Source organism: Cyprinus carpio, chromosome B5 (assembly GCF_018340385.1).
Source record: "Cyprinus carpio isolate SPL01 chromosome B5, ASM1834038v1, whole genome shotgun sequence".
NCBI lineage: Eukaryota > Metazoa > Chordata > Actinopteri > Cypriniformes > Cyprinidae > Cyprinus > Cyprinus carpio.
In genome coordinates this window covers 31601651-31615897 of record NC_056601.1, presented here as the reverse complement: position 1 = coordinate 31615897, position 14247 = coordinate 31601651, and the positions used below count along the sequence as shown (strand labels likewise).

Below are 14247 nucleotides of genomic sequence, written 5' to 3'. Positions count from 1 at the left end.
CAGTGTGAAACATGGAACAAGAAAAGTCAGGATCTGTTAAAAAAGACTCTTGCATAGTGGAAAAGCCATGCATATCTAAATGAATACATTGCAAATCCTTTGCTAGTGCAGTCAGAATTACTCATATTTCAAGACATTTTCTCTACCGTGGAAGGTATTGCACGTGGAAAGTGTGTGCATGTGTGGTGATTGCGTGACATTCACTTTTCGGCCGTGTCTCGAAGTGATTAAAAGTCAATCTTTTTATGTTCAGCATTCTTAGATAGAGGGCTGTAGGCAGGTATGGGCTTTGTAATTGGGATCCAAAATGATTTGTGGTGGTAACCAGGCTTCTGTCTCTCACACACATATACACACAAGGGTGAAATCAAGATCAACCTGCCAATCACAGCGGAGGAAACAAACCCAAACAACAAGCAAGCAAAAACAGCAGCACACACCACAAACACATGGCAGAGAAAGTTAATGCAGTTTTATATGCTTCAGTAAAACACAATTTAAATAGTTCCATGCTGAAACAAGCAGCCAGATTACTGTAAATATGATTTGATGGTCCTCTTCACAAATGCTTCTTCCTCAAGGCTATAAGTGAAGCATTACGGATAACATTCATTTTAAGAAAGTTATTTTGCAGTTTGTTGTCCTGTTTGTTTCATTTTGAAACTCAAAGTGATTCCTCTTTTAAAAAACTGCAAGTTAATGGCAATATTTTTGGGGTAATGCTGATTAGCAACAATAATAAATAATCTTCCTTCATCCCTCAAATGACAAATATCGCAAGACACTGAAAATGTCATTATAGCCAGAAATAACCATTAAAATCCACACTGGTTCAAAAATACAGGCACAATACTTAACAAAAGACTATGATATGATAGATTATTATAATAGAAACACATCTGACCTTGTCTGTGTGAAAGCACTGTATATACAATCTTTTATCTTCATTGTCATGGTGACATAAAGCTGCTAAATCATGTAACTTTTTATTCACAAGTTCACCAGAAATCAGTGTGACGTAAAACACTGTTTATATAGAGCAAACTCTCTGTAACGTGACCAGAAGTTCATCCTCTGAGAAAGTAGTGCCAAATCAAAAGCATCAACTGCATTATTATTATTGCATTGCATTATTAATTGTTGACCGTTCTCTGAATATCTGATCCTGAGGACCATCAGAATTATTTTCTATATTACAAAATATTGTCAGTATTTGTATTGAATTGATCCTTTACCTTTTTTTTTAGAAATGTTTTATAAAAAGACATGAATTATACATTATAAAATTGAATTAAACAAAATACAAAAAGCAATATTTTACACAATTTTTTAAGTGCCACAACAGCTAAACATACAGTAAATTTCACTGCCATGTAATGTTATTGCAATTTAAAATAATAAAAATTTAATTAATTCCTGTTATGCAAAGCTGTATTTTCAGCAGCCATTACTCCATTTGTCGTTGTTGTTAAATTTATTGTCATATCAGCTTCACGTCACATACCTGTATACTGTACATTAAAAATTCAACAATATAATAAATACAATATAATAAAAACAAACATTCAAAAAATTGCACTTAGACAAAAAAGACAAGATCTTGTACATATAATTCTTTAAAAGATTATTTAAATGTACTGGTGAAAAAAACAAGTTTGTCCATTACTTCAATCTTCAGTGTCATGTGATCCTTCAGAAATCATTGCTGCACTTTCTTATTATTATCAATGTGGAAAACAGTTCTGTTGATTAATATTTTGTGAAAAATGTGAAATTTATTTTCAGGACTCTTTGATGAATAGACAGCTCAAAAGAACAGCATTTATTTGAAATAGAACTATTTTGAAATATTATAAACATCTTCACTGTCACTTTTCATCAGTTTAGTGCATCCTTGCTGAATATGTCTTATTTCAGTGTAGTGTGACACTAAAATGTGATTCTGAGATGGCTGAATAATGAGAATAGTGCACATTTTCTGAAGCTCTCTTAAAGCAAGTTCACTTTTCCCACTACTTGTCTGCATCCAGTTTTTGCGTACTGTCTTCCAGCTGCTGTGTGATAGGCCAGTTCATCTGCCAGTCTCTCTACATGACTGAGCTCAGGGTAAAACCCTTCGAGGGTCATTTCCTCTAGAAAGCACTGTATGACATGTTCCCGCTCCAGCAGGGAAAGAGGGATGAGTTCGACCGCGGGCTCCATCCATAGAGGATGGATGAGAGACAGGGCCCGTCGGAGTGGTTTATGGGCCCCGGCGGTGGAGGCATTTTGAAGAACATGAGCTGTGATCTCTCTTTGCCCCAGACTGCTGAGAAAAACATAAACCACGTTCAGAAACTCATTGGTCTGATTGGACTGAAGAAACATCTGCAAGATGTCCAGCAGCGGAGGTGGCATCAGTTCCACCTCATCCAGGATGAAGAAGGGAATCTGCTCCTCTTCCTCGGCTCGAGTCACTACCTCTGATATACGCTGAGCTAGTTTGGAGGCGCAGTGCTGCGCCGCGTCCTGTAGGGGGCAGTGGTGTTTGGATAAATAATGCACCACTAGCTTGTCGTCGACCACAGAGCGGAAGTGGCGCGCCAGCAGGCGACCCAGGTGGCTCTTCCCGACGCCGGACGCCCCGTGCAAAGACAGGGCGAGGGGTTGCTGGTGGGCGTAAGTGGACAGGTAATCGTTCAGATGCTCCATCAGCTCCTCTAGCGCCTCCAGCTGGCCAAACACTTCCCTGTGCAGCGACCTTTCCAAACCTTCGAGATCATACTTCAACACATGGTCGTCCAGATTCTCAATAGCGTTGTAGACCTGGGAGAACAGAATATTTTTAATAAAAAGTATATATATATATGTATATATATATATATATATATATGGAATTACTTTTTTATGTTTTATATTTAAAATTTTAGCATATGTTTTAGAAATAGTTTTATGTAAAATATGTTTTTCTCATTTTTTATTAGTAATTATTAATTTTCTTTTCTTCCTATTTAACTTTAATTTATTTTTATTTTGGTTTTTATTTTAGTAATTTTAGTTATTATTTCTGTGAAATTTCTAAAGTTTCTAAAATTTGTAAGTTTAGGTTTTTATTATTCTAATATTTATGTTTTACTTAATTAACAAAAACAAACACTCATATATATATATATAATAGTAAAATAATATTCATATAATGAATTCATATATACAGTGTATATCAGCACACACACACACACACACACACACACACACACACACACACACACACATATATATATATATATATATATATATATATATATATATATATATATATATGATATATCTGGTAAAAAAAGGATGAACCAATAGTAGATGGGAGGAAACCTCTTTAAAAACAATCAGTTCTGGAACAGGAATGACAGGAAAGAAAAGATCAGGCAGAATTACCTGGAAGAAGACGATCACGCTGAAAAGCAGCAGGAAAGGTTTCGCCCCGCTGCGCTCTTTCTTTGGCTTGAATATCAAAGTGTCATTTGGGAACAGCACACGGGACTTCCTGCGCTTGGACTTCCTGGTCTGGGGACTCTTAGGGTGCAAACTCCCATCAGACTCAGCCGAGTTAGTGCTTGACCTGACTGAATTAGATCTCTTTAGGTACTTCTTCTTGATCCGGATCATGGCTTTTAGCTGTGGAGAGAGGATAGACTTGCTTTGCCCACCTTCCTTCTCCTCATCTCCTCTCTCCTTTTCCACCTGAGCATCCATTGGAACCTCTTCACAGTCCACCATCGGCCTGGGAAACTGAGAGAAGCAAACAAAAGTCTATGTATGTTATATAAGTGCTTTCACACTAGCACTTTTGGTGCGCACCCGGGTTTGATTGACGTCAGAGTTCGGTTCGGGTGCGCTTAAAAAGGGTGATCTGGGGTACGGTTCATGTGAACTCCGGTACGGTTCGCTGCTGATGTGAACGCAATCGTACCAAACTGTGGAAGGTGAACCGCTATTAATGACGTATTATTTGTAGGGCTGTCAAATTATTAATCACGATTAATCACATCCAAAATAAAAGTTTTGTTTACATAATATATGTATGTGTACAGGGTATATTTATTATGTATATATAAATACAGACACATAAATTATATATTTAGAAAATATTTACATGTACATACATTTATATATTTATATTCTTATATTTTATATTATATATAAATATATTTAATATATAAACATAACATATTCTTCTTAAATATATAAATGCATGTGTGTGTATTTATATATACATAATAAATATACACAGTATACACACATATATTATGTAAACAAAACTTTTATTTTGGATGTGATTAATCGTGATTAATCATTTGACAGCCCTAATTATTTGATAAAAATGTGTGTTTATGTGTGTGTTTCACTCACTTTCCTGACAAGCGTGACTGACGTGCTGCAAATAGAAAGCTGTATATCTCATTTCTGTTCGCCTTCAGTGTTCTTCAGATTATATTTCGGTTCAAAAACGTAAATATATAAAAGTGCAGAGAGCAATGTTATGCATTTGCCGCCTTCTCCTTCGCCGCCGTTACTAAGCAACAGGATAAAAAGCTGCTGGATTGATGTCGCGAACGAACCGCGGTTCGGAACCAAATAGCATAAGATGAACGCAGTCCAGCGGGGGTAGGGGGGAGCAATCGAACTTGGGTTCAGACCAGGCAAGTGAATCAAGTGTGAAAACATCCTAAAAGCGCACAGTTTTTCACATTAGGTGTGTTTTATAGCATACAGCTCCTCAAAGGTCATGCAGTTCTGCTAGAGGTCACGGTAGGTAGCGTGACTTGCTTTAAACATCTAGTGCAAGACATACAGTGTCTTGCATTTTGCTGTATCTTGGCAAATGCTTGATAATTAGAGGTAATTAAGAGCTGGATTTAGACGTGTGTGTATAGAGGGTGGATGTAGAGCATGATCCTGAGGCAAGAAAAGTATAAAGAAAAGAGCTAGCATTATGGTCCTAAATCAACCTAATTGCACTTTTAAAGTCTAAATAGTGGCTCATAAATGGTTTTCACCTTTCAAGGCATTTTAAGGTCATTGAGAAATTTCTAATATTAAATTATGCTCACATTAAAAGCAAATTTTTGATACAGGCTATAATTTGATACCGATTGCTGTAATTCCAGAGAGTCTATTGACAGAAATCGACAAAAAACAAAAAAAACAAACAAACAAATGTTTGGTTATAAATCGCCAAACTAAACATAAAATAATTATTTTATTTCTATGTTTTGATTAGTTGAAGTACTAAAACTATTCAATCTAAAACTGAAATAAGTCAACGAAAACTATGATAAATACAAAAAAAATTACAAAAACAACAAAATTACTAAATAAAAATGGAAAATCTAAAAATAAGTTACAAATATTACTACAGGAATAATAGTATACTAAACAACAATGTATCAATTATTAATTTGTTCATAATTATAATTTTTAAGCATCTGACATAAAAACATCTTGCCTGGCAGATGAAAAACTGGTGAAAATATATTATTACACTTTATTATTTTATGACATTATTAGACTTACATCAAAGAAGAGACCTAAGCCATAGCTACAGATTATATGGCGTCATGATGACCTAAAACACATCAGCATAATTGTGCCATCTTTTGCATGATCAAACACAACTCATATTTTCTTCAGAAAACATAGTAATCTAGGTACTATTTACTCAAGATCCACACGTACAGTATACATGTAGGGAAAGTCCAAACAAATTTCTCACTAAATGTTTCGACACGTTCTCTCTGTGTATTACTTCCTAGTCATATTATCTGAAGAGTATTTCCTCGTCTTCCACGAGTCTGGGCAGAAAGAGAGGGGGCTATGTTCTCATACAGTATGGGAGTGTGTGATGAGTTTACTGTTTTGCATTACTCACATTGCCGTTTTGCATCACAACAAATTCAAAGGAAGGAAACAACAGGAAGCTGATTTATAACATACTATGACATTGAAAATTACAATGTAAATTAGTGTGATTATTGTGAAATTTGCAGATTTTTGAGAAAATCTTTACTCTATTTTATTGTATTTTATCTTTTTGCATATGTAGAGTTAAATGATAAAATATATCTCAAAAGGCTGTTTTCTAAAATTATTATTTTTCTCCACTTCAGCAATACTTATACAAAAAACTTTACAGTTTTATTTACATCTATGTTCTGAAGGTTTTTACAGTGGTTTGTTCATATAACATTTGCCTGATTTCGTATGAACATGGTGAAAATGTTTTTTTTTTTTAGTGCCCATTGACTGTATTTTCTGAATAATGAAATAATAAACAACATTATCCAAAATTCCCTCTGTATTTGCATATTTTGAAACATAACATTTCATAAAACTTGTAATACAGAAAACTTAAGCAAAGTATGGCAATATCTAGATAATTTTATCTGTATTGACCAGTGGTGTCTTGCCTTAAATATAAATGCCTTGTTTATTTAATGCAATGACATTTAGACAGTTTTAAGTGCGCCTTAAGTGTAAAAAAGACACTGTAGATGCATATATGAAAACATGACTGTATATTTCATCTTTGGAGTGATGGTTGGAGGTGTTTGTTTGCACACAGCTCTGTGAGGTCAGTTATGCAAACTTTCCCATGCAAATGGTTCTGCTGCACAGCAGCAGCAATATAAAACACGAATATTCGCTCTTAAAAATAAAAGTTCTTTATTGGCATCTGGTTCAGTGAAGAACCTTTAACATCTATGCAATGTTAAATATATAGATTCCAAAACAGAATTTTGGCAGAGATGCCATTTTTGGTTCCCAAAGAACTTTTCAGTCAGTCTTAGTGTGTAGAACATTTTAAAAACCTAAAGAACCACTATAAAGAACCTTTTGTCCAATAGAAAGGTTCTAAGAATGTTAATGGTTCTTCATTGAATGACTAAAGAACCTTTCTTTTTTAAAAGTGTACATCCACCCAGGTTTCTAAATAGTGGAAATGATTTTTTAAATGTGCTTTACACTATAAGAAGAAATGGTTATTTTAGGAACTGTTCACTCAAAGGTTCTTTGGGCAACCAAAAATGGTTCTTATATAGCATAACCTTAATTTTTAAGAGTGTAAAGACAAAAAAAAAAAAAAAAAAAAAAAAAAGATTTGTTTTTGTCCACATCACTGACAGATGCCTGAACTTGTCTGATTATATGGATATGCAATATAACATGGACCTTTACCTTGGATGGATCAGTCCGGTATAAGATGTGATGATATCATGCGATGAAGAGAAATATGTGAGTCATCAAGATATCAACGAAAGCAAGAAGCAGAGTCTGTTACCTACAAAGCTGCACGAGGCGTCTACTTGCTTCCTCCTCCTTGAGTCTTGGTTCTGTTCTTTAAGGTGGTGATTTTGATAATTGATAGTTGATGAGATTCCCTCTTCCAAACGCACCAGTCCCGTCCACCTGTCGGATACCTGCTCACTCCTACTGCATTCACTCCATCTCTGTGTTTGAGCTCCACCCTTTCACTGCTTGTTGTCATTTCCTCTTCCTATGATATGGAATGAACCGCAAACAAGTAGCCTGTATTAGGGTTACTGTAAAACTGCAGCTGCATGTTCAGATGGAAAAAGTCCCAATGCAAATCATTTAGAAAACTTTGCATGCTTTAAAGAACCTTTTAGACTAATTTGGGATAGTATAAATCATCCTATTATCAATATTTATGGTTTTAGGTTAATTCTATTAGAGCATGGCCTGCTGTCTTAAGGTTTTATGATCAAAGCTCTGTAGTTTCAAATTATATAATGCAATGCAATAAATGATCAGTGAGTGATGAACAATTAAACAGAAGCCTGATGATCACATTTGATAATCACATTTTAACATGATTTTTCTAAAAAATGTATCAATTAAACTTAAGTTGCTTCAGTACAGTAATGTTTACCTTGAAATATTACTAACAAATATAAAAGTTATTCTTACATGTACTCTATAAAATCAATAAAGATTTCACAGCAAAAAGACACAGCAGGAGGACATTTGTACAATTATAAAGGCCTTTTATTTGTTAAAAAAGGATAAATTATCGCCATTGACAACGAGCTTGCCAGCCAATAGTGTTTTTCCATTCCTACAACTGTTTAGCATAATCTTATACAGTCATTTATTAATGCAACACAATATACTGAGTTTAATTTTTGAATGAATGAATGAATGAATCAGTCTGAATGACCCATCTTTGCATCACTGACATATCTCTACATTGTTCACAAATTGTCTAAATGACATTTACATAACCGCTCTGTGGGTGGAACAGAAAACACATTTATTTTGCGTTATTTACAGTCTATTTCACTTATTATTCAATTAGGGTAATTTTGCTGGAGGAACAGGATTTCTAACAGAATAATGAACAGTAGTAATTCTAAGTCCAAGTGTCCAGACAGAAACACACCATGAATTTATCCATGAAAGTTCATGTCCTTAAATTTCCACCTGACAGACATTTGTCACAAAGTTCGTCATCTGTATCTTTGTTTGTACACAAAACTGAACGACCGCTTGAGTCACGATCTTGAGTGGACATTGAGTTTATGTTTTCATGGCAACATAACATGGCAACACTTTTGTGATTTGCAAATTACATATATTTTATACAGTAGGGGAAACACACTTTGTAATTTAACCCAGAAATTTTTTTGTAAAACTACAACAATAAAAACATAACTTGCACTTTGAACGAATAAACAATATAACAACAATAAAAATAATAATAAAAAATTAAAGAATGTAATTATGTATTATATTATATTTTCTATTTAAAATTTATTATGTTTTTTTTTTATTTTTAATTATTATTATTTGTTTTTGGTATTTGTTATTTTTTATTTATTATTAGTGTTAATAATTATTATAATTAATAATATAAATAATTATAATAATATAATAATTAATAATAAAATAAATAAAATAAAATGTATGTGAATAATTTAATCAAAATAATACCATTGATTTTTTCTATTTTATTTGGATATGGTTAAATTATTATTTATTATAATAATATTTACTTTAATAATAATTAGCATTAAATGATTGTTACTAAATTATTATTATTGATTTATTATTGCTGTTAATAAATTAAAATGATCACTTTAAAATATCATTGGTATTAGTCTAACTGATTACATGTCATCTGGAGTACGTAATCAGTTTCCAAAAATTAATGACTTATTATTAAATAAAATTTTATTCAAGATTCTATTAAATAATAATTATTATTAAGATTATATTAAATTTTAAAATGCTCATAATCAGACTACAGTTACTTGTTTATTGATATAATGATTTATTGTTTATTGATTGACGTGATTACTTATTATTCACACAATAGCAATAAATTATTCATAATATATTTATTCTGCCTTTTACTTCTTTTTCATCTTTTACATTTTTTCTGTCTAAATTGATCTACTGCTTATATACATATATCTGTCACTGTGATGTCACTGAGACTGTGGCCACTCTTTTCATGAGATGTGTGATATGTATATAATAAAGAGAGGATATATACAGTATATAATATGTATAAAGGGAGAGTGTTTCCTGTTCTTCAGATAGAAAGGTGACTGATTACTCATCCACTGGGAGAAAGCCATCAGGAAAACCCACTGTATGTGGGAGTGATGTGAGTAACGCTGCTTGTTTGTTTGTGGTGAATTGTTTTGGCCTTTACCTCAGAGACACAAGAGCCACTCGCTCATCTGCCTGAAAGAGGGGAGAAATTTAGTGGGGTGGGAGGAAGCTTGTTTTGTTTGGCATTTTCATGCACTTCATAAGATTACTTTTTTTTTGTCCCTGTTGTTCTGTAAAGCGTAACAGTGACTATTTCAGCAGATTCTGGCATTTCATTTTCTCAATAGGGATGAATGTTTCAAAAGCCTTCAATAATACAATTTCAATTTCAAATCTTACATTTAAGTCTTACATTTTAGAAAATGTTGTGTCTGCTCAATTGTGCTCCTTCCTGCAAAAATTTATCCCTATGAAGAATTTCAGTCAGGTTTCCGGCCCCATTTTAGCACAGAAACTGCTTTTGTAAAAATTACAAATGACTTGCTTCTTGCGTCAGACCAAGGCTGCATCTCATTGCTAGTTTTACTTGATCTTAGTGCTGTGTTCGACACCATAGGTCACGACATACTCATTGATCGATTACAAAACTATACAGGTATTCAAGGGCAGGCAGGAAGATGGTTTAGATCCTACCTGTCCGATCGCTACCACTTTGTTTATTTAAATGGGGAGTCATCTCATTTATCACCTGAAAAACATGGTGTGCCACAAGGATCTGTCTTAGGTCCTCCACTATTTTCAACATACATGTTGCCCCTTGGTAATATTTTTAGAAAATATGGGATTAGTTTCCACTGTTATGCTGACGATACTCAACTATATATCTCAACGAGACCTGATGAAACTTCTAAATTATCTAAGCTAACAGTGTGTTAAAAATTTAAAAGATTGGATGACCAACAATTCTCTCCTATTAAATTTGGATAAGACAGAGATATTACTTATTGGACAAAAAAACAGTACACAGAATCTTGTAGATTATTATAGACTATTGTAATGCACTGGGTAAACCACTAGGTGGTTGACCTGCATCTTCGATAAACAAGCTGCAGGTAGTCCAAAATGCAGCGGCTAGAGTACTTACCAGGTCAAGAAAATATGATCATATTACCCCAATTTTACAGTCTCTGCACTGGCTAACTATTAAGTTCTGTATCAGTTACAAAATATTATTGCTAACCTATAAGGCCCTTAATGGTTTAGCTCCTGCGTACCTAACTAGTCTTCTACCACGCTACAATCCATCACGCTCCCTAAGGTCACAAAACGCTGGACTTTTGATAGTACCTAGGATAGCAAAGTCCACTTAAGGAGGTAGAGCTTTTTCACATTTGGCTCCCAAACTCTGGAATAGCCTTCCTGAAAATGTTCGGGGTTCAGACACTCTCTGTTTAAATCTAGATTAAAAACACATCTCTTTGGCCAAGCATTCAAATAATGCATCTCATAATCTTGGACTGCAGTTATATCTGATCAAATGCACATTATTATTCTTCAGCTTGGGTTAAACAAATCAATTTTACTTAGTTGGAACAGCAGCTACGCTAATTATGTCTCTATTTGTTTCTCTGTTTTGTAACTAGGATTTACACAAGCTTCAGTCTGGATCCAGAACACCTGAGAAGAGATGATGCCAACCCCTCAGAGGACCTCAGATGATGCTAACCCAGAGACAACATACAGAACTACCAAATTTTGCTGTAAGTTTGATTGCATCATATAAAAATTGCTTGATTATGTCTTTAATTGATTTCTGCCATATGTACATAAACTGACAGTCACCAGTGATAAGCTACTACTAAATATTGTAGAAACATAATTTTCTGTAAAGTTGCTTTGCAACGATTTGTATCGTAAAAAGCGCTATACAAATAAACTTGAATTGAATTGAAAACATTGTAAAAATTGACCAAACTTGACAGCTCTGAGGTTCATAGAAATTTTAAAATTTTAGAAAAAATGTTTTTTTTATGATTATTAAAGAGCAGAGAGAGAAAAAATTTTTTGTACAGTATAAAACTTTTGTTATTAGTTCTAGTTTTAATTGAAAATAAGTAAAAACTATTGCAGTAAAATCTTTGGAGTCAGTAAAATTTTAATTCAAAAAAAAATATATATTTTTTTTTCTAAAGTGACAGTAAAGACTAATTCATTGTTATAAAAATGTTACAATAAATGCTGTTCTTCTAAACTTTTAAAGAATCCTCATAAAAAAATAACACGGTTTTCACAAAAATATTAAGCAGCACAACTGTTTTCAACTCTGATAATAAAAAAAAAAAATTATTGAACATCAAATATGCATACTAGAATAATTTCTGAAGGATCATGTGACATCGAAGATTGGAGTAATGATGCTGAAGATTCCACTTTTCCATCACAAGAATATATTACATTTTAAAATATATTCAAATAAAAATTTTAAATTGTTGTTATTCGAATATTGCAGAGCACAAGAGATTTCTTTAAAAAACTTTCTCAAAAAATCTTACTGAATATATACTCCCTAGTACTCATAATCTGGATAGTAATCTTTTTTCTTTTCTTTTTTTTAATAAAGTTGAAATCACACTGACTTTATATTTTATATCATTATGTAATCTCAGGGTTTATTGCAGATCTGTCTTTTATATGTTAGCCTATCTGAGAGGTTTATACATTATCAGTACAAACCAGTTTCTCAACAGAGAAAATAAAGGGTTTTGTCTTACTTATGGAGACTGCGCTGTTGTAAGGAAAAAAACACTTGCAAACATTAAGACAGTAATAACTGTGGTAATAGGTAAATGGGTTATGTCCTCATAAGTCACCCTCTCCTTGTAATACCTGTGTCATACCCATGTCATTATACAAAGTTGTGCCCTGATATGTCACAAAAACACGCACGCACACACACACACATACATACACACACACACACACACACACACACACACAAACAAAGTTACACACACACACACACACACACACACACACACAAACAAACACACAGAGAGACTCATAATGCAAAACAAATCTGACCTCCGAATTATAAGAGAAAAGGAAAAGAGGAGAGTTTTGACATTTAATATGAATGTGACATATGAAAAGACAAAGATACTTACTGAAGTGGACAGACATTCATAAACACACACACACTTTACATTCTTTCAATGAAGTCTCTTTCTACATCAGTAACACATTCAAAGCAAAAGCACAATAATTGTGCACTGTAGTTCACATGCTGTGCACAAGCAGATTATTAACACAAACAGACTGCTGTAATCCGGTCTGCTCAGTCTTTGTGTTGGCTTAGACATCATCTGACGTACATTAGTATTAGCTGCGACAATACGAAGGCAGAAATGTATGATGCTTTATGACATCACCGGCTGGAAGAATCACTGGTGATCAGTCTAACCCAGTGTTTACCTCACTACTGTACATAAAAAAATCATCTCTACAGTACAATCAAACGGTCTGTCTGTGGATATCTGATCCAAATCCACACAGAAATAACCAGTGTACATTGGACATTTATTTTTGAGACCAGATGTTTCTGAAACACTTTGCAAAAAGGTCTCATTTTAAACATCAGTTAAAGGAATAGTTCATCCAAAATTAAAATATGCTAAACATTTACTCAGCTCAGACCATCCGAGATGAAGATGAGTTTGTTTCTTCTTTCATCGGAACAGATGTGGAGATGTTAGCATTAGCCTACATCACTTGCTCACAGTGAATGGGTGCCGTCAGATCCAAACAGCTGATTAAAACATCACAAAAATCCACAAATAATCCACATGACAGTCTATCAGTTAACATTGTGTGGAAAGCTGCTTGTTTGTAATGAACAAATCCACCATTAAGATGTTTTAACTTTAAACTAGCTATTAGAAATTTGAGTCCTCTATTCATAATATTGTTTTCTCCAGTCTCATCTAAATCAGGAGTGCAAATATGAACAGATCAAGCACTGCTTACATGCCAAAACAGTTCTAAACAAAGGATTTTGATGTGAGAGAACAACGAAGGATGGATTTTTTCAAAGAAGGAAGCATTGTTGTGGTTTATGGATTTGTATTTTAACAGCCAGTTCAGGGAAAATTACTACTTTACTTCCTTCATTTTTTCCACACATCCTCTTATCTGTAGTCACTTAAGTTACACAGAAAGTAGTTTCCCCATTTCTGAGGTTTCAGATGGCTCACATATTTTTACTGGTTTGTCTGGTTTTGTCAGCCATCCCGGGCAAGAGATCGGGAGGGGGCAGCTTCAGAGCTCTGGTACTTTTCCATTGCGAAGGCAGCAGCGCCTTACTGAAGCTCCGTGAACGAACTCCGGCGAGAGGACGCCATCTGGTGCACGCGAGGGGCAACGCATCTGCGCTCTTTCTGCCGTTTCTACACGGCTCTGACAAACTTTGTTAATGCTATCGCTATGTAATCGCTTTGTGCTGGTAATAAAAACAGAAATAATTCATCAACGTAGTGAAAATGCATGCATAATAAAACAAATCATTACCCTACTGTATATAATAGGCCTAATAAAAATTAGCCTATTTATATTTGTAAATGTTACCAATACTTTCCCTTAAGGAAGTTAACCATAGTTTTACTACAAAAAAACAAACAAAAAAAAAACAAACACCTG

General features: G+C 33.8%; 1 protein-coding gene across 1 annotated transcript; it reads right to left on the bottom strand.

Moving 5' to 3' along the window:
* Window positions 1-1795: 1795 nt before the first annotated feature.
* LOC109068203 (torsin-4A-like) lies at window positions 1796-7495 on the bottom strand. Its single transcript, XM_019085056.2, has 3 exons — window positions 7316-7495; window positions 3412-3765; window positions 1796-2805 (listed from the first exon to the last, which is right to left on the bottom strand). The coding sequence occupies exons 2-3, from the start codon at window positions 3751-3753 to the stop codon at window positions 1990-1992; spliced, it is 1158 nt and encodes a 385-aa protein (XP_018940601.1). The 5' UTR covers window positions 3754-3765; window positions 7316-7495; the 3' UTR covers window positions 1796-1989.
* Window positions 7496-14247: the final 6752 nt, after the last annotated feature.